Source organism: Balaenoptera physalus (assembly GCF_965194825.1).
Source record: "Balaenoptera physalus genome assembly, chromosome: 4".
Taxonomy (NCBI): domain Eukaryota; kingdom Metazoa; phylum Chordata; class Mammalia; order Artiodactyla; family Balaenopteridae; genus Balaenoptera; species Balaenoptera physalus.
Genome location: NC_138891.1, coordinates 7403751 through 7429131, shown reverse-complemented (window position 1 = coordinate 7429131; position 25381 = coordinate 7403751). Strand labels below are relative to the sequence as shown.

At 35.9% G+C, this 25381-nt stretch overlaps 1 protein-coding gene across 1 annotated transcript in view; it reads left to right on the top strand.

The window, feature by feature from the left end:
* Positions 1-25381, top strand: part of KCNH8 (potassium voltage-gated channel subfamily H member 8) — a 401123-nt gene that overhangs the window by 256281 nt on the left and 119461 nt on the right. The window contains exons 6-7 of the mRNA XM_082460817.1: positions 6055-6212; positions 11791-11998. Of these exons, the coding sequence (XP_082316943.1) occupies positions 6055-6212; positions 11791-11998 (366 nt within the window). The remainder of the gene's footprint in view (positions 1-6054; positions 6213-11790; positions 11999-25381) is intronic.

Sequence of the window (25381 nt, the reverse complement as noted above, 5' to 3'; positions counted from 1 at the left end):
ATTCAAGGCCTGGTTGACTGCATCCTTATGAAGCATGACATGGATGGGGTTCTTCCATTCAAAGAGACGTTAGGATGGAAGGACTTCTTTTCTGGGCTGTTCCATCTGATGTTGACGTTGAGGGTCAAAACTGATGTAAGAGTCCACCATGACTCTGGTACAAAACAGAAATCAATGGTGGTATCGACCAAGCCCAACCCACCTGGTTGCATTCTTTCATCCTTACCTTTTCTTCTTCAGGCAATTGCTCTTAACTGCTGCTTCTCCCTCTGTCTGTTGCCCTTTCTTTTCCATAAACTTCTCATTTAAGGTAAGCAGGAGGGACAAATGCTGACAAGATGAGCAAGGATCAAGTGGTATGAAAATCTCATCCACTAATCCTGGCAATCAATTACAGCCATTCTCAGGATTTTGAGTCCCTCAAGCCTCTTCATTAATCAACCCCCAGTTATTCATTCTTCCCACACGTGCAACTCAAATTTGCTGTGGCATCATACTGTGTTCAGAGGAGTGTCTCACAAGCAATGGAAAAAGACTGGGTATCTTTAGAATATTAGTCGGCAGCTGGTTTAGTTAAATCTCTCTCCACCCACGCTGTACTGTATTGATTAAATTGTAAAGAAATGGCTAAATGAAGATATTATTTGTATTTGGTACATTTGCTCTCATGCACACCATTCTATTTTAATTTACTTTTTCACAAGTAAGTCAATATTATTTTAAAAGTATTTCCCATCTGGCATGCATGCTAATAAAGAAAAGAAATCTACTAATTTGTGCCATATCAAATTTAACCTTTATTTTTTTTTGTACTTTCTAATTACATAGTTCTCAAGGAAATCAAACTGGAAAAACTGGATTTCATCTTCTTGCCTTTTAGTTCTCATACATAACCATTTAGTGAGAGAGAGAAATGAAACACTAGTTTTTGGAGGTCTTAACCATACGAGAACAAAACACGTACAGTTATCTCTCTATTATTTGTCTTTATTTTCATAATGCTTGTGTAAAACCTAAATACAGCAAGGTAAACTGATTATCCTGCAAAATAATTCAGCGTGATCTGAATCATAAAATAATTCAATTATAGTCTGCCTCATTTTGGTGGGGTATATTATGATCAATTTTTTGAAATTCTGTAAATCACATGTATGTATGTATGTGTATATGGTAATTCCCTATTACCCTGTTTGTTTATTCATTTCACATGATACCAGCACCATGTGCCACAAGAGACTGCTTATGCATACACACATACGTGAGGCATTAACATTTCTAAGTGCTAAATTCGTATGACTCAGTTCGTTACAGTTTTGGGAATATTTTTCCTGATTCAAACTGTGTGTATGTGTGCTTATAGACAGTTGTGCACGTTGATAATAAATGGAATTAACAAGAAAAGTTAAATATAGAAATTTCTATATTAATGAATATTCATGTATTTTTCAACATAAAGTTGAAAAACATTATACTTTCTAGATATCTCAGAATGAAAACCATACTGCTGCCTTTTAGGAAGGTTAGGGTTAGGGTCTGGAGGAGACCACATTCTTACTGCAACATTTGAATGAGTCGCTGAGTTAATTCACTGAAGGTGTAAAACTTTATGGGAAGTGAGACAACTACAGGGGAAAGAGCAGCTGGACCCAGTATAGTTGGTGAATCTCCTCTTCGCCCCCGTGGTTCTTTTATGAGGAACACCAGATCTGGGAGGCTCTTTTTTCCCTCGTCACAATCTAATTTTATTCTGTGTTTCCCTTACTCTGAAAGAACGTGTGCTCCCCATTTCTGCCCTTCCGTTAAGGGAACATTTACATTGCCACCGCATCTTTATCAGTGGAGAGTACACAGGGTGATTTCTCAGTTCTCCCTGGACAGATGCTTAATCCTTGTATTTCCAGAATCAAAGACAGTTCATTCCCACACATTCAATTCTGTGACCCTGATTTAATATTCTTTTACCTGGGCGCTGCCAATGCTGAATTGAATCTAAGGGCTAAAATTGGAAATACATTTCTCTGCACTGACCTATTGGTATTGCCCCTAAAATATATTTGAAAATACCATAAATCTTTAAGATAATGGAAAGAAAATAGAATTGCCTGTCAAAAGATGTCCTGTTTCTCTCTTGCTTACTATCTTCATGATTTTAAACAATTTCCTTAAATCTCCTGAGTCATTAGTAAAATGTCAGAGATAGTACACCTGAGAGAGTTGGCATGGGAACAACACAAACTAATAAACATGAAAATATGTTTTGTAAATCACAGTACAGCAGAACTATGTCTATTATTATGTGTATGACAAAAGTAGGTTTTTAAAAAAAAATCAGCTATCTAAAAATAATTATGTAATAACCCAAATGGGGAAAGAACTTGGAAAAGAATAGCTACATGCATATGTATAACTGAATCACTTTGCCCTACCCCTGAAACTAACACAACATTGTTAATCAACTATACTCCAATATAGAATAAAAGGTTTTTAAAAATAAATAAATAAATAAATAAATACTCACATTGTAAATTAACTACACTTCAATAAAATTTTTAAAAGAGTTAAAAAATAAATAAAAATAATACTCATCACTCACTCAAACCTACAGTCCTTATATGATACCATAGTCCTAGAAATCTTAGAATATAATACATATCTAGGTTTTTTCCCTGAAAATAAACCTGAAAGTACTCAAGTACTTCAAAAATATATTTGTATCCATAAATTTAAAAGATAGCTTTTATTCTTTTGCTGTTAACATTCTTTGTGTTTAAAAGTCTTACCATTACTTCTTTTTAAACTTAAAAATAAGCACATCTTCTTTTCACCCCATTAACTCAGTTGAGTAACAGATTATTTTTTAAAAAGCTTTCTAAACTAATATTTTGTAATGACTCATCCAAGAAAATATCTTTTCTGTTCAGAAGTCTGCACCTCTATTTTATTCTTCAGTCAACCACATAGCTTTAAAAATGTTTACTGTATCAATCAACCAAAGACCAATCAATCATTTCTTCCATTCCTCCATTCAGGAGAGCACCCCAGGTATGTGGATGGTGGCAGTGGGCTTTCTGTAAAATCTGTGGTAGAATCTGGTGATCAGTTAGTAAATACACAAAGGCATTTATTCCTTCAATTTGATAATGAACTTACTTATCGACTGCTTTATTTCAACAGCTGCTGGTCTAAGCTGTTAAATTGCTTGGCTAATGCACAAATACATGAGTCTAGAAAGTTAAAGAGAAAGAATGAAAAGGTCACCTGCTACCCTAACAACTTCATGGCATTCCCCTGAGCTCCCAGCCCCCTTTGGTGGCCATACTTCAGGGATGCATCGGTACTTTTTGCCATGATAGCATTTTTACTCTGCAGTGGAAATCACCTTGGGATTGTGTTCATCCTTTGTGAGTGGCTTATCGACTAGCTTCATCCTTTCATATTCTCAGTATTAACAATGGAAGTATTTTAATATTTTTATTTTTTGAACAAAAATGACTTCTAATAACATCGTCTTAATAAGTTAGATCATTCACAATAGTCTAGAACAATTAATGTTTTCTTTTTGAGTCACCTAGAACTTGCTTCCAGGTCTGAGATGTGACTGGTCTCTGTTGAGGCACCAAAACCCAAAGCACAGAATTGGAACTTAAGAGACTTGAATCCAGGTCTTGCTCTTTCACTAACTAGCTGAGGGGTTTAATCTTGAGCTTTAGTTCATCAGGTGTGATCCTGGGCAGATCACTTGATGTCTTTTCTGCCTCAGTTTTCTCATCTGTAAAAGGGATTAATAAAAATACTTACCTCTTAGCATTGTTGTAAGGAGTCAATGAGATTATGATTGTAAATGTCGTAGAACAGCACTGCGTTCGTATTAAGAACATAGTGTTATCTATAGTAATGTGATAGTAATCTGTTTTGTCAGAATTCCTGTATTATCTCATCTCACAGGCTATAATGAGAACCAGATGACTTACTAAATGTTGTATTAGTTTTTTATTGCTGCATAGCCAATTACCGCAAACACATCAGCTTAAAACAATACTCGTTTATTATCTCATAGTTTCTATAGGTCAGAAGTCCAGATCTACCTTAGCTGAAGTCTCTGCTCAGGGCCTCAGAAGGTTGAAATCAAGGTGTCAGCTTGTGGTCCGTCCTGGAGCCCAGGATTCTCTTCCAATCTCATGTGGCCTTTGAGCAAATTTCTTTATGGTTGTGGGACTAAGGTCTCCATTTCTCACGAGATGTCAGTGAGGGGTCGTTCTCAGCAACTAGAGGCTGCCCGCCGTTCCCGGCCTTGTGGCCCTCCCCATAATATGCAGTTGCTTCCTTCCAGGCCAGGCAGAGCATGCCTCACTGCTTTCCAATCCCTTAACACCAGATGAAGAAAGGTCTGCTTTAAAGGGCTCACCTGACGAGGGCAGGCCACGCAGATCATCTCTCTTTACCCCTATGATGTAACGTGATCACACCTTCATATCTCATCATGCTCAGGGGATCCACCCTTACCCAAGGGGAAGAGATCAGAGGAGAGTGAGGGTGGTGGCAGGGGATTGGGAGGGGGCATCTTAGAATTCTCCTTCAAATGTGATGTGAAGTGAAAAGTAAACATGATCTACAAATATAAAGTGCACATTATTGTAATCTTTATTATTGTTAGCATTACGATCATGATACCAACAAGTTCTTAACCTCACATGACACGATTCCACGTACGTGCAATGGTTTACGTTAGCTGTAAAGAGTACTCCAATTCATTTAAAAATTATGTAACTCAGAGCTTAGCATTCGTTCCCTAGCTCCTTGAATTCCTATTCTCTTTGGGGTACTTACTTCCCAAATTCCTTCCTTTGATCTTTGTCACTGAATCACGACACTCCTTAAGAACAAAGTCCCACAGACAAATATGTTTCTGTTGGGGTCGCCAGTGTAGAAAATTATCAGCCTTCATCACACTTACGTGTATGCACCAATCCCAAAATTCCCCATAACTTGGTCATACTCAACTCTAAGACAAATTAAAGAAAAGATAACCTTTTCCAGTGCTTTAATGATATTTAACCCAGGAACTATGTGACAAACTCTGAGAAGTTTATTCATAGGTGGCAGGATTGAACTCTAGATGGTCCACATGTCTATGGCTTTGTCCTTTGACCAGCCCTCACAAGGATGTCATATATTGTAAAAAGTTTGATAAATAGATAGTAAAATATAATATAAATATAAAGTAAATACAAATATAAAATAAACATAAAATAAAAATATATTAAAAGGATGATGTAAGGAATGGTTGAAAATGATTATATCTTCCATTTAAATGGAATGGGGAGTTTAACCTAGAAATCCAAACAAGGAACTTCTGGTATTTTGTGAATACAAACACCTTCAGGGCAAGGATCAGTTTCATATCCATACGGAGATTAGTAAAACTTTTGTACACGGAAGAGAGTACTATTGGATAAAAAATAAATGAAAAGAATATGGACTGCAAATTATACTTGTGTTCAGAATCGTCTCTGCCACTGTTGGCAAGATGATCATGGATGAGTTACTTTTCCCACTGAGACTTAGTTTCTGCCTCTGCTAATACTGCCTACTATGTACTGTCTGCTATGTTAACATCGTGGAAGATGTTCTGAGTAAGTGAAACGATCTAAGCTAAGTTCTTAGGACAATGTCTGCTACACAGTGAGCATTCAGTAAGTGTTGCCTATTGTTGTTATTGTTATTATTATTTATTTTAATTATGTTAACGTGTGGCCCAAAGTCTGGAATGTATTACTGCTCAAAAAATACTGCTTTCTTCACCCTTCTCCAATACCTGTTTGTTGAGTTGAGCTGGATGTGTCAAGAAGAGTATTTTGGATATTGTCAATCTAAAGTACGTTAAGAGGTTACCGTTAGTCTAATTTAATACAGTTTTCTTCCTCTCTTTCTTCCCCCCCGCCCACCTGCCTGTCTTCCTTCCATCTTCTCTTCTTACCTTGTCTTTCCTTCTTTCCTTCTCCTCTCTCTCTTTCTCCTAAATCCTCTTTCTCTATCCTTTTTTTTCTCAAGCAGATATTATTTTAAATTTTCGAACAACCTATGTCAGCAAGTCTGGCCAAGTTATCTTTGAAGCAAGATCAATTTGCATCCACTATGTCACAACCTGGTTCATCATTGATTTAATTGCTGCCCTGCCTTTTGATCTCCTGTATGCTTTCAACGTCACAGTGGTGAGTAAAGAGCTCCCTTCCACATGACCTTGAAGGTTGGTTTTACCCCTGTGCTTATTTTTCACATGCTCAGGTTTTAAATATTTGTGGCAATTTGTATGTCCAGGATTTTGTGCCCTTTTAAATAAAGAGGCCAAGGTCACCAATGATATGCAGCCCAGATTCTCCACTTAAAGAAGTTACTTCCTTTTTGAAATTTGTATTACCCATTTCTAATCATTTAAATACCTAGAACCAGGATATTAAAAACTTGAATTCACCATCAAATTGACTCACTAAGCAAATCCTTTGGTAAGGAAACCATCTGCAAGAATAGAAGCATTACTTTATGTTACTGAGCCAGATATTTCCCTCAAGAATTTGGTGGAGAGTTTGAAGATTTCTTCTACTTTTATGACTTTTACTCGCTACCTCTTGAATATTTCATTATTCATTGGCAAAACAGAAGACCTATCAAGATAGAAAGATAGGTTGAAATTAAAATAGAATTCAACCACTTCTTAGAAGTCCCTGTAAAAATGTTGGATTGAACAGAAATCTAAATGATAAAATGACCAACATAAACCAAGCATCCTCTTGAATTTTTATTGATATTTGTAACTTCTCCTCTTTCTTCATCTAAAACATTTATTCTCAGATTTCTTACAGGAAAGAAAGTATGCCCACTTGTAGTCGTAGCTATTTTTACTATTTAATGATTGACACTCTTAAAAGCATTAAGTGTTCCCTTATAAATAGAGAGACTTTTAGGAAGGTATAACAGAATTTTTGGACCAGTAATACAATTTGCTGCCAGAGTAACCAATTTTAGCAGGCAAAAATTTACTAGACATTAGTTCAAATTAAACATATTTCCTACTCAGTTGACAAACCTCCCCCCGTAGAAATTATATTCTCTATCAAGAATTTAATAGCATAGTTTTCAATATTAAACAAAGTGATCAATGTTTCAAATACAATCATTACTGACTTCATAATGAAGACTGAACTAAACTCCTGACTACATAGTACAGATTTGTGCATTTGTTAATTGCCTGTATAATAGTATTTTTCTTTTCTTTTTCTTTCAGTTTTTTTTAAGTTGGGAAGTTGAGAGTGTCAACATCATTAAGAGGTTTATAACTCAACTGAAGGGAAAGCTCTGGGGAAAATCTAGTATATAATATCAATCAGTGCTAAACTGGATTGTTATCCGAGCTTTTTAAAGTGCTTTTTAAGATTGAATTTGACTAGATAAGTATACTATAATGAAAGTGTAATGACTTAAAACAAGGCTTTTGCAAGACTGCCAAAAAATATCCTGAAGAAGTAGATAATTCATAAAATGATAAGAAAAATTTTCCAAATTATCCTGGAGAATTGTTAAATAAATGGTGTTTCATAGACTGCTGTAAATTAACTTGCTCTGCTACTAAATACTAATAATCATTTTTGTATTCCATTTGTCTTTGAACACTGAACAAATAGGATAATTTTAAACATATGGGAACATATTGTATATGTATTACTGATTCACTTTGTTATAAAGCAGAAGCTAACACACCATTGTAAGGCAATTATACTTCAATAAAGATGTTAAAAAAAAAAAAAACTGTTTAAAAAAAAAAAAGTATATATATAATATACTATAAAGTCTATAAAATAAAAAGTACATAAAATGTTTAGATATGATTAAAATTTCCATTGCCTAAAATTAACACAAGTACAGAATTTTTGAAAAAGTCTAATTCTCATAATTTGATGAATTTTAAATACGTGTACATTTTCACTGTGCTTCTGCTACCCTTCTTCGTTCTCACTTGTGAAATACAGCACAAATCCTTTATAAAAATTAGAAGTTATAGATCAACAGCTATGTCAGAAAGAAAGAAAAAGAGGAAAGAAGGAAGGAATCTCTCTCTCTTATCAGTGATAATTTTTCTGCTTTTCACAGGAGTGAGCATATGATCATTTAACAATTGGCATATAAATTTGTTATTCCTCCCAATATGTTAGTCAGTATGAAATATTCTATTTGAATAGAAAAGCTTGTTCAAAAGATTATATTTACTTCCCAGGAAAGCATAAGTTATAAGGAAAAGTTCATAAGTTATGCTACTGTTATACTACACAGACTTACAAAAAGAAGAGCAGGAACAAACAAATAAAATAACAAAGGGGCTGATTTTCCAGGTCTAAAGTGGGTCCGGTTAGTGCATCTCTATAGATGACATTCAAAAACGCATGACAACCATCAAAAATGTATTGTGTGCTTTAGCTTTGGCTGTGCCCACAATTGCTGATGGCAAATGTTTTACATGCAGCTCACACATTTATTTATTAAAATTTACTGTGTATAAGTCACGATGAAAGGCACAACGAGAGATAAAATTGTGAATGAGACATAGAAAGTATGTTAGAGTAAAAAGGCAAAAGTATGAATCCAAGTTTTATCACTTACCATCTGAGTGACTTCTTGGGAAAGTTAACATCAGAATAGGCCTAAAATCATAAAAATTCCTGCAGGGTTTCTGAGTAGCCTAAAAAGGAAACTTTTCTATAAAATACCTTGCCAAGTATCTAATACCTAGAAAGACCTCAGAACGGTAATTAACTTTTATCTTTCTCTTTTTTCTTCCCTAGTTGATAGCCAGGAGGTGGTTATGTCCACTTGGTAGTAGGGGAAACTGCAGTTTGATAGAGGTTTTTGATGAATGCATCACTCACTGTCTTGCACCTGTCTACAAGGTGCTTATAATTCTTATCAGTGACAAATTCAGAGCAGCATCCCAAGAGTAAGAAGGTCCTTTCTCTTTTTCAGATGATATATTTCTATCTAAATCAAATATCCCTCTTCCTTCTGTCATTCATCAAGAGCCAAAATTCACATTTTATAGCTGGAGGTTTTGGACTCAGAGAGGAATAAATGTAAATTTTTTTAAGTGACAGCAAAATCACCAGGGCTACCTCATCCTGGACTCCCAGGCTCATGTCCCTTATTTTTGTAAATGACTATTGTTCTCATGTAAGGGCAGCTTCACATTCTTCCCTCAAACATCCCCTTTCTGGCCAGAGAAAATGGGGAGCTTGCCTGCATCAATACTCTATATTCAGATGGTGTGTTAGTCTACTCAGGCAGCTATAAGAAAATATCATAAACTGGATGGCTTCAACAACGGGAATTTATTTCTCACTGTCCTGATGGCTGGGAAGTCCAAGATCAAGCTTTCAGCCAATTTGATTCTTGGTGAGGGCTCTCTTCCTGGCTTGTAGACGGCTGTCTTCTCTCCTCATCCTCACGTGGCCTTCATACAGTGAGGGGAGGGAGAGAGAGATTGGGGTGGGTGGCGAATAAGAGAGAGGGCGCTCTGGTCTGTTCTTTTTTTTTTTTTTTTTAAATGGCACTGCAATGATACCGTGCTTGAGAGTGAGCTGCTCTTTCTTTATTTTATTTTATTTTTATTTTTTTTTATTTTTGGCTGTGTTCGGTCTTCATTTCTGCATGAGGGCTTTCTCCAGTTGCGGCAAGCAGGGGCCACTCTTCATCGCGGTGCACGGGCCTCTCACTATCGTGGCCTCTCTTGTTGCGGAGCACAGGCTCCAGATGTGCAGGCTCAGTAGCTGTGGCTCACGGGCCCAGTCGCTCCGTGGCATGTGGGGTCTTCCCAGACCAGGGCTCAAACCCGTGTCCCCTGCATCGGCAGGCAGACTCTCAACCACTGCGCCACCAGGGAAGCCCTGGTCTATTGTTATAGAGGCATTAATCCCATCTTGAGGACCCCATCCTCATGACCCCATCTAAACCAAATTACCTCCCAAAGACCCCATCTCAAATACCATCACACTGGGGGTTAGGGCTTCAACATACGAAATTTGCAGGTACACAATTCAGTCCATAGCAGATGGTATCCTCCATTTGAGAGTTCTGCTCCAGGATTCACTTTACTTACAAAATTGTTATCTATCTATCAAATTCACCTACCTATAAAATAAATTTCACCCCTAGTAATTCCTCTAAGCCACAAAGTAGAAACTGCATCTGACTTACAATCAGCTGGAGAAATGATAGATGAGAATGTGAGTACGAAGGAGAAGAAAGTAAAACTCTACCCAGAAGACCCACAAAAAGGAATAAAAGACCACAGCTACCTGGCAACTTCCTCAATTGACCTTATGGTTTTTTTTTTTTTGGCCACACCACACCTTGCAGGATCTTAGTTGCCTGACCAGGGATCGAACCCAGGCCCCCTGCCGTGGAAGCGTGGAGTCCTAATCACTGGACCACCAGGGAATTCCCATCCTTATGATGTTTTTATATTTCAGTATAGAATAATTCACAAGATTACAGTGGAAGACACTTTTATTGAATATCTATTGTTATAGTGAGCCTGGAGTGTTTTGCATCTTCACATAATAGCTTATCCATTCACTCATTTAACACAAATTTACTGAGCACTTCCTACGTGTCAGACACTGCTCTAGGTACATTTTTCTTGGAGATAAGGGAAGATGGCTGGAGGAGGGAGAAATTAGAAGTCAGTCGACTCCAGATAATTTTAAAGGCAGACTCTCAAAAGATGCTGACCTTGTTTATGATTCTGTCTGTAAAGGAAAAATTATTCTTAGGTGTAGTCATACAAACCACTTCCTTCCCCTCTATTTATGGTTCACCCCCCAAATTAGAATAGGTCAAGGAACTTGTCAGATTCTATTTGCATATGAGTTAATGTTTTATTTGACTTTTCTTTTCTCTTGGAAGGTATTAAAAAGAGTGTATATTAGTGCACCACATGTGTTGTAATAGTGACATTGACCTTTCTGGTGGACACCAATGGTGCACATTTTTCAGTTTAGCCCTAAAGTCAAGAAACTAACTCCTTAACTACAAGTCTGTTGTTCTAGTTCATACAGAGGCAGAATCTAAAAGGTTTTTCCAAAATTTTGCTCCATTTGATTTTGGTTCCCTAAGCATGTTTGTTTAACAGAAAGTGCAGAATGTATGTGCTCCGGGCAAATGTTTTCTTTGTCTATTGATAATGTTAGAAGGACAATAGCAAAGCACATGAGGCAGGAGGTGTTACTGGTATTTGTGAGCAGATCTTACTCAAGTTTTTAGGTCTCACTATTTAAAAATAAGAAACCTGTTACTTTTTCTACCACTTTACAGGGTTTTACTTCAGTCTATACAAAGTTTTGTTATAAAGCAACTCCCTTACATGGAGAAGGGGAAGTGGAATTGAAAGAAATTAAAAGAAAAGGGTGGAGACATCTTTTATTCAATCCCGATCCCATAATGTGTTTCAGTTGTATATCAGAATATATAAAATTATCTTCAGTCATATAGGTAGAGAAAAAAGATACATCTTAATTAAGGAAGATAAGTATTCACTCAAAGAAATTAAATTGCCTTATCATCTTTTATCTTATCAACTTCCGATATATCAGGAAACGACATAGAAATGGTCATAAAATGGTCACAGCGTTGGAATCCCGATTATACTTAATTTCAAGAACTTCCCAGAGTGGCTGTAGCTGAAGTGACTGTTGTGGATGTAATGACCCCGTGAGCCAAGCTCTGTGGCTCTGTTTCCCCCCGCAGGTGTCTCTCGTGCATCTCCTGAAGACCGTCCGGTTGCTGCGTCTTCTGCGTCTCCTGCAGAAGTTGGACCGTTATTCCCAACACAGCACAATCGTCCTGACTCTGCTCATGTCTATGTTTGCCCTACTTGCACACTGGATGGCGTGTATCTGGTATGTCATTGGAAAAATGGAGAGGGAAGACAACAGCCTTCTGAAGTGGGAAGTTGGTAAGGGCTTACATTTGTCGCATTTTCCATTTTTAAGTGAAAAAGAGAAGATTGTCTAGAATTTGGAGGAGGTGAAAGATGAGGCTATAAATATATGTCTTCTGACTGTCGATTTGTCTCATCTTTTTTAGGGGGGTGTGGAGAGGGTCCATGGGACATGTGATTTCTTTTGAGAAAGTTTTCTGGAACAACCTTACATTTTTTTCAAAGAGAATTGGGTTAGGTTCTCAATGGGTGAACTTTTAAAAATGCCCAGCACATCTGTAGAAGTGTTTGGATAAGTAATGTGTGATCTTATCTTGGCATATCCAATGGAAGGCTAGTAACAGTAAATCATGGGGAACTGGCCAGTCATTACAATATTTTTAAATCATAAGAAAATGATCACTTGTATTTGAGGTGGCAAGTGAATAATAAAAAGGATATCTCTACTATTTTCTCCTTTAAAAAAAAAAAGAGACAGCACTATCATACTGACTTCCACATTTAGTATACTTTGAAAACTTGTGATGATACAGAAGAAAGGATATTTACAAATATAATTTGTAAAATTTTGTGTCCGCATAATCCATGGGAATTTAAGGGAGTTGTTTCAAGTGTTACATAATTCTGCATAAATGAATCTGAAATGTTCTGCACATGAACACATTTTTAAACTTATATCAACCACAAGAACTTTCTAAAAAATGAAAATTCTGAAGGCTATAACCCTCTATCCTAAAATATCTGCGTTCTTCTCACAGTCTTTCTTTTTAGAGAATTGTCATAGTACCTTATGTAGGGTATTTTTTCTTCTTAATCTGACATTTAATCAGAGAAGATGTTTCTTGGTTAGCTAGAAAATCCTTCACTTATTTTCTCCTTCAAAAATCAATCTTGGACTTTTGAAAGAAGCTCAGACCTTTGCCCAGGGATAAAGCCATAGAGATTCTCAAGAGAAAAAATTCTCTAACTTCTTATATCAGCACTTTAGTGGCAGAGTGCATTTGGAACATCCCTGGGTGGACTCTTATTAAATGCCACTCTCTCACCATAGGGCATGTACAAAGCCTTAAAGGACATCTTTGGAGAATGAGCTGGGGACCTTAAGAAAGCAGGTTCAAGGGAGTGAGTTTCCTGTCTACGTTCTTAAAAATGCTCCTACACATCTCAATTTTGTCCTTGAGGTACACAAAGAAACTAATGCATCCTGAATTGTTTTATCTTCCTTATCAAAGCACTTTTTCTATGCCTTGCTGTAGACTTCCAGTCTCAGGAACAAAGAGAGAAATAAGACTGTAGAATGAGAGCACAAATATCCTGCATAAAGAGAATATAAGGGGTGTGTGTGTGTGTGTGAGGGAGAGAGAGAGAGAGAGAGAAGGGGATGGGGAAAGAGAAGATTTGATTAAAAGGAGGATCAAAGTCTGGATTGTACTTGGATGAAAACATTTTCTGTCCTTCAGTATCGTTTCCCTCTTTATAACTTTGTCCTCCGGCTTCCTCATCACAGACCCTAGCATGGTCCTAATGTTCTTCAGTGAATTACAGCATTAGATCTCCTCCCTTTGTCGTGAATCCATGTTAAAGTTCTGATTTGTGGCCAGCCACCTGATTCCTTTTCGGACCTGACCTCATTTCCTTCAGGCCCCAGACCTATACACACATATTAATTTGTAAGGCTTGTCTAGTCTGAGAGTCTCCAGATGGGGAAATTCAGCTTATGCACGCTGTCAAATTTAGTTAGAGGAGGAAAGCTTTGTGTTTCATTTCCAACATACCAGTCCTGCTGCAGACTGACAAACTAGCTGATGTTTTTCTTCCCACAAATATGCAGAGGTATTTATTTTCCAAGAAAAAAGAAGCCAACCCCCTGAACTTCATCTGCATTGCCCCCTACCACGCCTACTCTTTGTCCTGGTGATATGGGTCAGTGTCATGTATGGGGGCTTGTAAGCTGGAAGTTAGCCCACAAAGAGAGCTAACTATTGGCAAAATAAAATGATGGGAAGAACATTGGGCTTGGGGGGCGATGGATCTCTCCTTTCATCATGGCTCCAACACCTGCCAACTGTGAGATTTGCAGTAATTTTGTTCACCTGTCTGGGCCTCAGTTTCCTCATCTGCAACATGAGAAAACTCACTATGTAACTTGAAAGGCTCTTTCAGGATCCATGATTTTTGACTTTAATGGAAGAACAAACCCAGTTTTGTGAGTTTAATATTGTGTATCTATTTTCTATCATAGCTCAGTGCCCATGTTAACCAGCAGAAGCAATCAATCATCCAATGTCAACAAATTTGAGGGACGTGTCAGGAAGGACATCCTATGATCATAGAATGTCAAGGAATTGATATGGTTTACTTAGTTATGATAAAAAATAACAGAACATTTACCTTTAGAGAATTAGATTTCCTGTCCAAACACCTCTAGGGATATGGTCAGGAAGGTAGTATGCTAATTATGTCTGTCGATATTGGGTTTTTAAGCTTGGCTACAAGGACTTTCCCTTCCTCTAAAATTACTTGGATCATTTGTTCATTTGGAACATTCTCCAGCTGAGATTTGGACACAAATTAAATAATTATGACCTTCCCTACCTAATTTTATAATGAAGCAGCTGAGAGTCTAGGTTAATTTAGTTTTTACTATGTAATTTGTCCACTAATAATATGCTTTACCTTTTCTGGTCCAACTACCGTGAATCAAAAAATTCATCACACACATAAAACTTGATTAGAGAACACATTGTTCTTTATGTTCTGACTAACATTAGATGTACAGAACAGATTCAGCTTCCCAAGGAATAAAATAGATCTTCCTTTCTCATCATTGTTAATTTCCTTGAAATGAATTAGTTCCCCTTTTTGTCCTTGACAGGCATGCTATTGTACTTACAACTAGAGAGGGTTCAAATATTTTGCATCAGACCAAACCAAAGTTAACCTTTAAAAAATGTTTCATAATGTCACTTCTCTATAATATATCTATTTTTGTAAGGAAGAATTAATACTCCTAGATTAATTGTATCAGAGGCAAGTTATGAACTGATTTGCCTGGTGTTCTATTTTATTTCATATTCTTATGTGTTCCTATATTATATTTTAAGGAATTTGAGATTTGGCTTATTGTTTCATGGAATTTTAAGCCTGGAAGGACCTTAGTCCAGCTCTTTGATTTTATGGTGAGAAATCCAACTCTAGGTTATACAAGCTTTCTGGTGGAGGGGGCTTTTGTCACTTGTGTCCACTGATGCTTCCTCACTGTGGTGTACAGTTCCTGGTGCATGGCAAATGCATAAAAAGAAAATTGTTGAATGAATCAGTCTTCAAGGTCTTTTCATTACTAAATGACAATCATGGGACAAGAACCTAGATTGCCTAACTCCTTGTGTAGAAGTCCTTCTCATAATTTTGAGCATTATGATATAATAGGGAATGGTTATTTAGCAAATTCTTTCCAGCAGGAAGATAGAAAGAACAAATAGGGTGGTCACTTAAGATTTGACCATTTATTCAAAAAATATTTTTTGAGTGCCCACTGCATGCTTGGTCCTGTGTTAGGCACTGGAGATACCAAAACAAATTATATACTTAAATTAGGAGTTTGGGATTAACATAGACACACTCCTATATATAAAATAGATAAGCAACAAGGACCTACTTATAGCACAGGGAACTCTACTCAATATCTTGTAATAATCTATAAGGGAAAAGAATCTGAAAAAGATTAAATATATATATTCAACTCAATATATATATTTAATATTTAATATAATATTTATTTAACGTATATTTAACTGAATCACTTTGCTGTACACCTGCAACTAACATGACATTGTAAATCAACTATATTTCAATAAAAAATAGAAGAAAAAAATAATATACTTAATGTCATGACACTTAAAGTCCAGTAAGAAAAACAGACAAATAATTCAATGGATATATGGCAGTGCGGTATGTTCTGTAGCAAGAACCTGCATAGAGGGGAGGCAACTAAATCTAACAGGTTATCAGCAGAGGCATTTCCAAGATGAGCTGAGTTTTAAAGAATGAATAGTCTTGTCTCTACGGATGCTGAGGAATGGGTGTTTGTCACAGCAGGGACAGGACTGTATGAAGCTGTTCACTAGAACCAGAATAAAGGGTGAAGGGGGGATGGTAGTGAGGTGATGAGGCTAAAGAGGTAGGTAGTCAGGGACCAGATCTTTAAAGACAATTCATGCTAAGCTTTAGAGTTTGGGCTTCATCTAAGGCTACAGCAAGGCTTAAAATTCTCTCTTGAGCAGCGATCCTTTGACTATAGAACCCCGGGAAGCAGGGGGAGATGTTTTGCTCTGTTTCTTTTTCAATATCTGTAAAGTGGCCCTAATAATAGTGCGTACCTCACTGGGGTCGCCAGTATTAAAGTAGGCAATCTCTGTGAAGCATTTAGCACTGTGCCCGCCACCTAGTAACTGTTCAATAAATAGGAGGTATTGTAACCATCATTACTATTTTATTAAGACAGTTACTTCTAATAAAGAAAGTACTATGACCTGGGACTAGTGATACATATCATCTTATATGGGAAGAGTATTAAGTAATGGTTTTAAAATTGTTGCCTTCAAGTTTAGTCACAGTGCTCCATAAGTTATTCTATACTTTTTTACACTTATATTCAAAAGAATATATCTGCCCAAACTTTCTATTCGAGTCAGCCTCTGAAAATAAGTAATTTTCACATAGCCTCGTAATTGCACACAAATAAGATATTTTCCCTTCAAAACTAATATAGGGGAAAGTTTCAACATCTACCCTACATGCTTGTTGGGATATAACAAACTTTTATGGAATTTAGACATAGTGCTTCAAGTCTAAGTGTGGCTTTTAAATTTAAAATTTTGTTTTCACTGTGAAGAAATGTTTCAGAACATTTCTATAAGAAGACTTCAATAAATACCTAACTAAAAATGTGTTAGAAGACCTTACATGAGCACCGGGAACTATACTCAATATTTTGTAATAACCTATAAGGGAAAAGAATCTGAAAAAGAATATATATATGTATATGTTACTGAATATATATATATATATATAACTGAATCACTTTGCTGTACAACTGAAACTAACACAACGCTGTAAGTCAACTACACTTCAATTTAAAATGATAATAAAAGAGAAGACCTTACATGTTTCCTTACATCGCAGTTAAGGTAGGGATATATTATTTTAGTTATCATTTATTAAGTTCAGTTAGTGACATTTATAAAGTTCAATTAATGACATTGAATTAGTCCTTAAAGAGCTCCATTAGGATCCTGGAGAGAATATAATGGTTCTGATTTAAGCTAGAAAGATTTGGATTTGAATCTTGCTTCGGGGATTTACTAGGCATGTGATTTTGGTCAAGGTGACTTCAATGTGTGACTTTTCATACAACAATCTTAGTTTCCTCATCTGTAAAATGGGTGTGGTAGTACTGATCCTCACAGCATTTTCTGAGGAATTACAGGTACTCAAGTTGACGTGCCTCACATAGTTTCTGGTACATATTATGTTCTTGCACCTGATAACTACCACCATGACTACCACCTCCACTCTTACCACTAATTGAGGCCATTTTCAAACTGCAGCCACCTACTTAAACTTACATCAATGAGCTATATAGAGCTGAAGTAGCAGTGCTGTTCAAATGTAGTGAACAACACAGAAATCAAGTCACAGATGTAAAAAACAAACTTATGGTTACCAAGTGGGAAAGGGACAGGGGAGGGATAAATTGGGAGATTGGGATTGACATATACACGCTACTATATATAAAATAGATAACTAATGAGAACCTACTGTATAGCACAGGGAACTCTACTCAATACTCTGTAATGACCTATATGGGAAAAGAATCTAAAAAAGAGTGGATGTATATATATGTATAACTGATTCACTTTGCTGTACAGCAGAAACTAACACAACATTGTAAATCAACTATAACAAAAAATTAATTAAAAAAACCAAATCTAGTGAAGAGGTGATATTTCTGTATCAGTGACGATTCTTGATTGTAAGCAAAAACAGAAAAGGAATGCATTAGCAGGACATGCAGACTCAGAAATAGAAGGATGGAGAACAAGACTTGGGAAAAGAATGTGAGCCAAGGCAGATCCAGATACCCCAGTGCAAGAAGCACAGTTGCTGACATTTTGCAAAGATGGCCTGGACGTGTTTCTGTCTTTGTAGATGCCATGAGTGAGTCCTAACCTTCTGTTCATCTCTGATTCACAGTCCCAGAAAGGAGAATCTGATTGGTCATGCTTACGTCATACATTCAGACACGGACTGCTGGGCAAGGAGGGATCCCCCCCACCTTACACTTTCATGGTTAGAAGTGGGACCCTGTGTCTCTCCATTACTATACACAAAGGAGAATACCCCCTTCACATAGGATTTTAGACAACCCACCCCTCAAAAAAGACAAAAGTCTTCTACAATAACAACTTTACCCTAATACTCAAAAAAAAATAACATTTATAAAAACACTTATTAAAATGCTGTTACAGTGGAGGATTACTGGACTGAATGTCAATATTATGACATAGTATGAGTGTGTTTCATGTTTGGTAATTGCAATCATTGTTGCTTTTGTTGTGGTCATCCATGTACAATGCTTGGTGTCAGTCTATTTATGTCTTGTAAAAATAAAATGCAGTGTGTGTGTGTGGAAAAAAAATAAAAAATAAAAAATAAAATGCTTCTTTAAATCATCATACCTCTCTCAGACATCAGATGTTAGATGGAATTAGCTGAAAGATGGGGATGCTGTAATTCTTGGTGCATCTTGCTCCCTGTAACACAGTCTGTGATGCTGTGTCAGCCTAACAGTGGTACTTACCAAGCTGTGCTTCCACAAGCAGACTACACCGTGGTCGGTAGCTCTCTTTTGTAGCTAAAACACTAACTTACATTCTTTCTCGAAGCTATCTCTGTTTCTAAAGCTATGACACACTGAACTTTAAATGATCTGCTTCGAAAGTTAGAGCTGAGAGTATATTGTAATAGAGGGAAGCTTTTTTTTATCTTTTAATCCTTTGGCTGGAGTACATTTATCCATTGCAGATGTCTAAACGTGTATCTGCATCACGGAAAAGAAAAAAGCCCAAGGATATCATTTTCAAATTTTCATTGACAATTTTAGTCTTAAATCTCCTGATCCTCATTGGATAAAACATCATAAAAGCTGATTGATTTGAAGGGCTCTCTAGTTATTAACTGCTTAACATTTACAAGCCACATGTAATGGGAAAAAAAATGACCAGGCTTATGATATTGTAAGCCGATTATTTCAATAACTATCAAATTTTCCTCAAGAAGGTAGAATTGTCCAGCACTCTACATTTTCAGGTTCTGTATAAAGGATTATATAAACATTTTTAGATAACCCTGATCTGTAGATTCTCATTCTTGGGAATACATGAAATAAAGAATAGGGAGAAAAAGCCTAAAATGAAGATTTCTAACCATTAAAATGGACCTAGTGATGGACTCCTGGACTTAATTTTTCTTTTTTTTTGAAGCAGGGTCTTGAACTTTAATGTGCACTGAAATTATGTGAGGATTGCATTAAAAAACAGATTCTAATTCAGTAAATCTGAGGTGGAGCCTGAGATCCAGCTTTTTTAACCACCTCCCCAGTGAAATCAGGGCTACTGGGCCCCACACCACACTTTGAGTAGCAAGGTTTTAAATAGACTTGGGACATTGTGTGAATTTAATACTCCTGGTTATAAAGTCCTAAACCAGCAACAATTGAGTTCTTCCTATTTTTCACTTTCCTATGCTTTTCCAATTCCCATTACATCTGTGAACTAGTTCACACGTGAACTAGAAGTAAATTTAATGAGTAGAAAAATAACTTACAAATTTATTTTTTCTTCACATTTTTTGAAAACACTTGATTTATATCAGATTAATATTTAGCTTACATTTATTAAACACCACCTACATGCATGGTGCAGTGCTTAATATATTTGTATGCATTTTCTCATCTGATCTTTATTGAAATCCCATGAGACAGATATTTTCAACCTCATCTTAGAAAAAAGAAACTAAAGCTTGAAAAGTTTGAAATTCCCTGGAAATTTACTTTTTAAATTAGGAAATATTTTTACACAAAAAGGTTTAGAATGAGTATAATGGTTGCCTTCTAAAAATTATACCTTTTTTAACATTTTGTTTTAACATATTTGCTTTATTTCTTTTTTTAAAATCAATGCAATATCACAGATGAAGCCAGAGCCCCACGACCCTTCAATTCTGCCTTACTCCCTCCATCTTTCCTCCTTACTATTCTAAAGTTGGTGCATAAAATTTTCTTAGACACTGTTGTTACTATACAAATGTATTAGTAAAACAATATATGATATTATTTTCCCTCATTATCTTCCATATAAATCATCACAAATGTAAGAAGTAATAATAATAATAATAACAGGCATACATGGGGCTTTCTCAGTGCCAGGCACTGTTCAAGGCATCTTGCTTTAATTTTATGAGCCCAATACTGTTATCAACTCTATTTACCGATGAGAAAGCTGAGGCACATAGGTTGTATGACTTGACCTAGATAAACAGATAAAATACACAGGAGCTGGGATTTCTCTCTTCTTTGTATCTTTTTTACATTCTTATTGAACTTTTTTTTTTAAGATCAATCCATCTTAGATATAAACCTAATATATTTATTTTTAACTGTTTAATAGAATTCTATTGTACAATAAGCCAGTTTACGCATCATTTTGGTTTATTTATCCACTCCCCTACTGAGTTGACTGCACCTCTCACTATGGCAAGTAGTGGGCAATGAGCAATCAAATACAAGATTCTCTGTGTGCATATGCAACAATTTCTCTGGGTCAAAGAACTTGTGCATCTGCAAAATTAATACATATTGCCAAATTCTTCTCTGAAGCAGTTGTATTCATTAATTATTTAGTTGGTCATATTATATGTGTTCTTTCCCCAGAGCTTCACCAACAATTGTTACCAATGTTTTTAAACTTGTGAAAATCTTGGAGGGTGTTGGGGAGTGGAGGGTGCAAAGTAATGTCTAATTGTTGTTTAAATTTTCATTTCCCTGTGTAAGTAAGGTATAACAAGGTAGAACATATTTTTTTTTGGTGGAGAGAGTCACTCTAATTTCCTCTTTGGTAAACTAGACCCTCTATCTCATTAATTTTCAGTTTCTCTTCTTTCCTAAATAATCTATTTAATACTATATATTGTTAAGTGTTGAAGTCTTTAAATGTTTTACAAATTATATGGAACTTTTGAAATTAACACTTTGTTATTGATTTCTAATTACATTCATTGCTTGTTACAGAATTTGGTCTCTGTGATACTGATTCTTCACTGTTTGTTGAGGCTCAATTGTATATATTCTTTATGTGTGCGGATATTATGCGCATACAATTTTTTGGATATAACTTTTAGTTCAAGGTTTATATATGTCCATTAGATCAAGCTTCTGAATTTAATTATACCTATATTATAGATCCTTATGAACTATTTTCTGACAAACTACATATGGAAGTTTTATTTGGTGCTTTTTCAGACCTCTGTTCATTTTCCATAGTTTTTTGGTTTCCTTTTTATAGTCCCAGTTCTTTGTTTTTTGTCCATTAGATCAAGCTTCTGAATTGAATTTAAATATTGTAAAAAACATACTATCTTATTGTATTTCTTCATTTTTATTTTATTAATTCAAGTTCATTGTGTGCTAATTTTCTGTTCATCCAACTCTTGCAAAAGGTGAACTATTTCCTCTTTTGTACTTTAAAAAAATTTTTATTGTGAGCTCATCTTCAATAGGGCTTCTTCCTTGTCAAAATCCTGTGCAGATTGAGGTATGAGAATACCCAGAATTTTGGTTGTTGTTTGCTTGCTTGCTTTTGTCAAGGATAGTAGGATTTTCCCCTGCCCTGGGATCAAATTTTAAAAAAGTTTCTTAGCACCAAGGCGTCTGTGACTCATGGATGGTACACATTCAGACACCAGCGCATACAAGACTAAATTTTTAAAGTTCTCTCAGAAGACCACTTTTTTCAAACTCTAGTTTTCCTCGTCATCCCCGTAAGCTGTTGGGTAAGTTATTTCTACCCTTCTCCCTGCATGTATCATACTTAGTATCCCAGTTGTATACAAGATGTCAAGATGTCAGTTCCAGCGTTTATAGCATTTAAGTGTTCTCTCCTGTGCACAGATGGCCATGAAACCCAAGCCCACGGTCACTATTACTTCTGACCAGCTGCCCATCCCTGTCTCCCCATCAGCATCGCCAACATGGTGTCAGCTCAGAGGCTTGCGGCTCCTCATTTTTGCATACGTACATTTCACTTCCTCTCTCGGAAGCATCTATATATTTCCAGTGTTTCTATCAGAAAGACTTGCACATAAGCTAAGTTCATAATCTTGCCAGAACCCCAGTCTTCATTTCTGCCAAAAATAACATAACCTAAATTCCAGTGTAATTTTCTATGTTACCTTTGAAATATAAAAAGGGTTGTAATCTAATCTGTAAAAAACAAATTGAATAAGGGTTAATTACTCAAGACCTTATTCCCACTTGGAATGCCTTTATGGGGGAAAATCATTTAAACTTAAGACCTCAAATCTTCAATTCTTCAGACGGAATTGTTCAGTTACCAGGAAAATAAATTATGCAGCCGTCTTAAGAAGACATCATCAAATGTGCTTAATATACAATTATTTCTTTCCAGCTACTATATTAATTATAATAATTCTTGTGGAATAAGTGACAGTTTAAAGTACTGCAGATTATTTTCCTAAAAGACTATAGATACAGAGAAAAATAGAGCAGAAAAAGAACTCTTTGAGATTGGTGCATTTAAACCCTACAAAGTTCTCAGTATTTACTATAAAATAAATATTTCTTGAGGCCCTAAGAAGGACAGTGTTATGAGCTGTGAGCAAGACAAGGAATCTTAGAGCTTGACTTCTAGAAGTGTAGTTTGTTGTTAGAAATTCAAGAGGTGGACATGAAAATTCGCAAAATTGTTTTTTTATAATATTGGTTTGGCGTAAGTTTGCACAGGCAACAACTTCCTCAATCGTTTAGAAAGAAGTAGAAGTGATTCTAAATGAATCTCTCTGAAAATGGCATTTGAGCTGGGCTTCAAAAGGTGAGTACAGCTTTGGAGAGGATGCATCAGAGAACATTTAGATGAGAACACGGTGTGAATAAAGCCATAGAAGTAGGAAATCTCACAATGTGTTTGAGGAACAGTGAGTGGATGAGATGAATTTGTTTAGTCTAGAAAATTCTTGAACAGCTGGTGTCACAAAGTAAAAGGGCTAGAGGAGAAAGGGGCCTAGCATTCATTGCTGAAGTGGAGAAGGCAAGCCCCATCTGAGGGAACCAATTATGACCTCAGCCCAGCACCGGTGTAGATGAAGTTTGACCACATCTGATTTTTCCAGAGAATTTGGAACTTGAGATTTGGGGGTAAATCTTGGGTTTTGGGGGTAAAGTATTGGCAAATAATTCAGAACTTGAAAAGCATAGTGTCACCACCAAAATATATTTCTGCGGGCCTGATCAAGCCCATAGGTCACCAATTTGCATCTCAGACTCAAAGTGAGTAAAAAGAAGGATGTGACCAAAATAATGGGTTGGAGTCTTGGCTGATGATGTGCAGATACAATCCCCGAGAAGCCAGAGAAGGCGTGGCCCGATTAATATAGTTTTTTAGGAATTTTACTACAAACTCAAGAGGGAAAAACACAGAAAACACTTTTCTTCATGATATTTGCCAAACTATTTAGTCCAGCTGAACATTGTTGTGAAAAGGGATACACATGCTAATTTTTAAAAAAATTTTGTTGAAATATAGTTGATTTAAATGTTGTGTTAGTTTCAGGTGTACAGCAAAGTGATTCAGTTATATATATATACATATATGTATATATATATGTGTGTGTGTGTGTATATATATATATATATATATATACATATATATTCTTTTTTTATCAATACATTCTCTTCCATTACAGGTTATTACAAGATATTGAGTACAGTTCCCTGTGCTGTACAGTAGGTCCATGTTGGTTATCTATTTTATATATAGTAGTGGGTATATGTTAAAATTGGTCTCACAATCTACAGACTTGAACTAATGAAAAGTTTTCCTCTGTTTGTTACCCTAATTGTGTGAATATTTTTATGAAGGTGATTGAATTTATAAAGAATTTCCACTGGAACACTTTCCCCATTTGAGATTTTAACAAGCATAGACATAACTCGTGGATACATGATAAGAAATAGAAGATAATTACACATTTTATCTAATCTAATTAGATATCTGGCATTGAAAACGTCAAGACCTCTTTTCTCTCCTTTCTTGTCATATGTGTATGTGTGGGCATGTGCTTTTTATTTAGAGTTTCTCCAACTCACTACAAACAGAAGAAATAATTAAAATGTTTCATAGTCTATTGGAGACTATTGCCAAAATCTCCTTGGTAACATGTCCTTTACTTGGACATCAGAGTCTTGATTTTTTTTTTTTTTTTCCGTTGAGATTCGTCAGGAAAGACAGAGACAAAAACCCAATTTTAATTTCTCAGAAACTCAGATCCAAGAACCCCATTCAAGATAGAGATGATTTATGAAGACCCTCTTTTTAAAAACGGTGTATTTGTATCTTGGTGTATTTGTTCACGCCACCATCCTCTACACCAACATTAAATAGACTGACAGAAATTGGATGTTGGAAGACCCAGCCAATTGAAATATTAAAGACAGAAATAAAAGCTAATGTCACATAACTTTATGTAGCTTTCGAACTCTATACCCATTTTCTCTTCTGAGGGTATTGAAAATGAACCTTTGGCTTGACAGCCCCTGTGAACATATATATATATATATATATATATATATATATATATATATATATATATATATATATATATATATATATATATATATATACTGATCTCATATGACAGTTTTTACGAATGTGAGTTCTAGATTCATTTCACAGCCTGGCTCTTCCGCTTATTACCTGAGTCAGTTTTTTGTTTGTTTTGTTTTCTTTGACTGCACCACGTGGCATCCAGAGCTCTCTTGACCAGGGATGGAACCCGTGCCCCGTGCAGGGGAAGCACGGAGTCTTAACTACTGGACTGCCAGGGAAGTCCACCTGTGTCAGTTTTGTTTGTGTTACTTACCTGTCTAAGGCACAGTCTCCTCATCTATAAAATAGAGACAGGATTAGCTGCTTCATCAGGTGTTAGGAGGATTAAATAATATAAAGTGGTTACTAAATCTTCAGTACATGTTAATTTTACTGCTGCCACTACTACAGTTTCTATTGATGTAACCATCATCATTGCTATTGCCAATATGTGGTG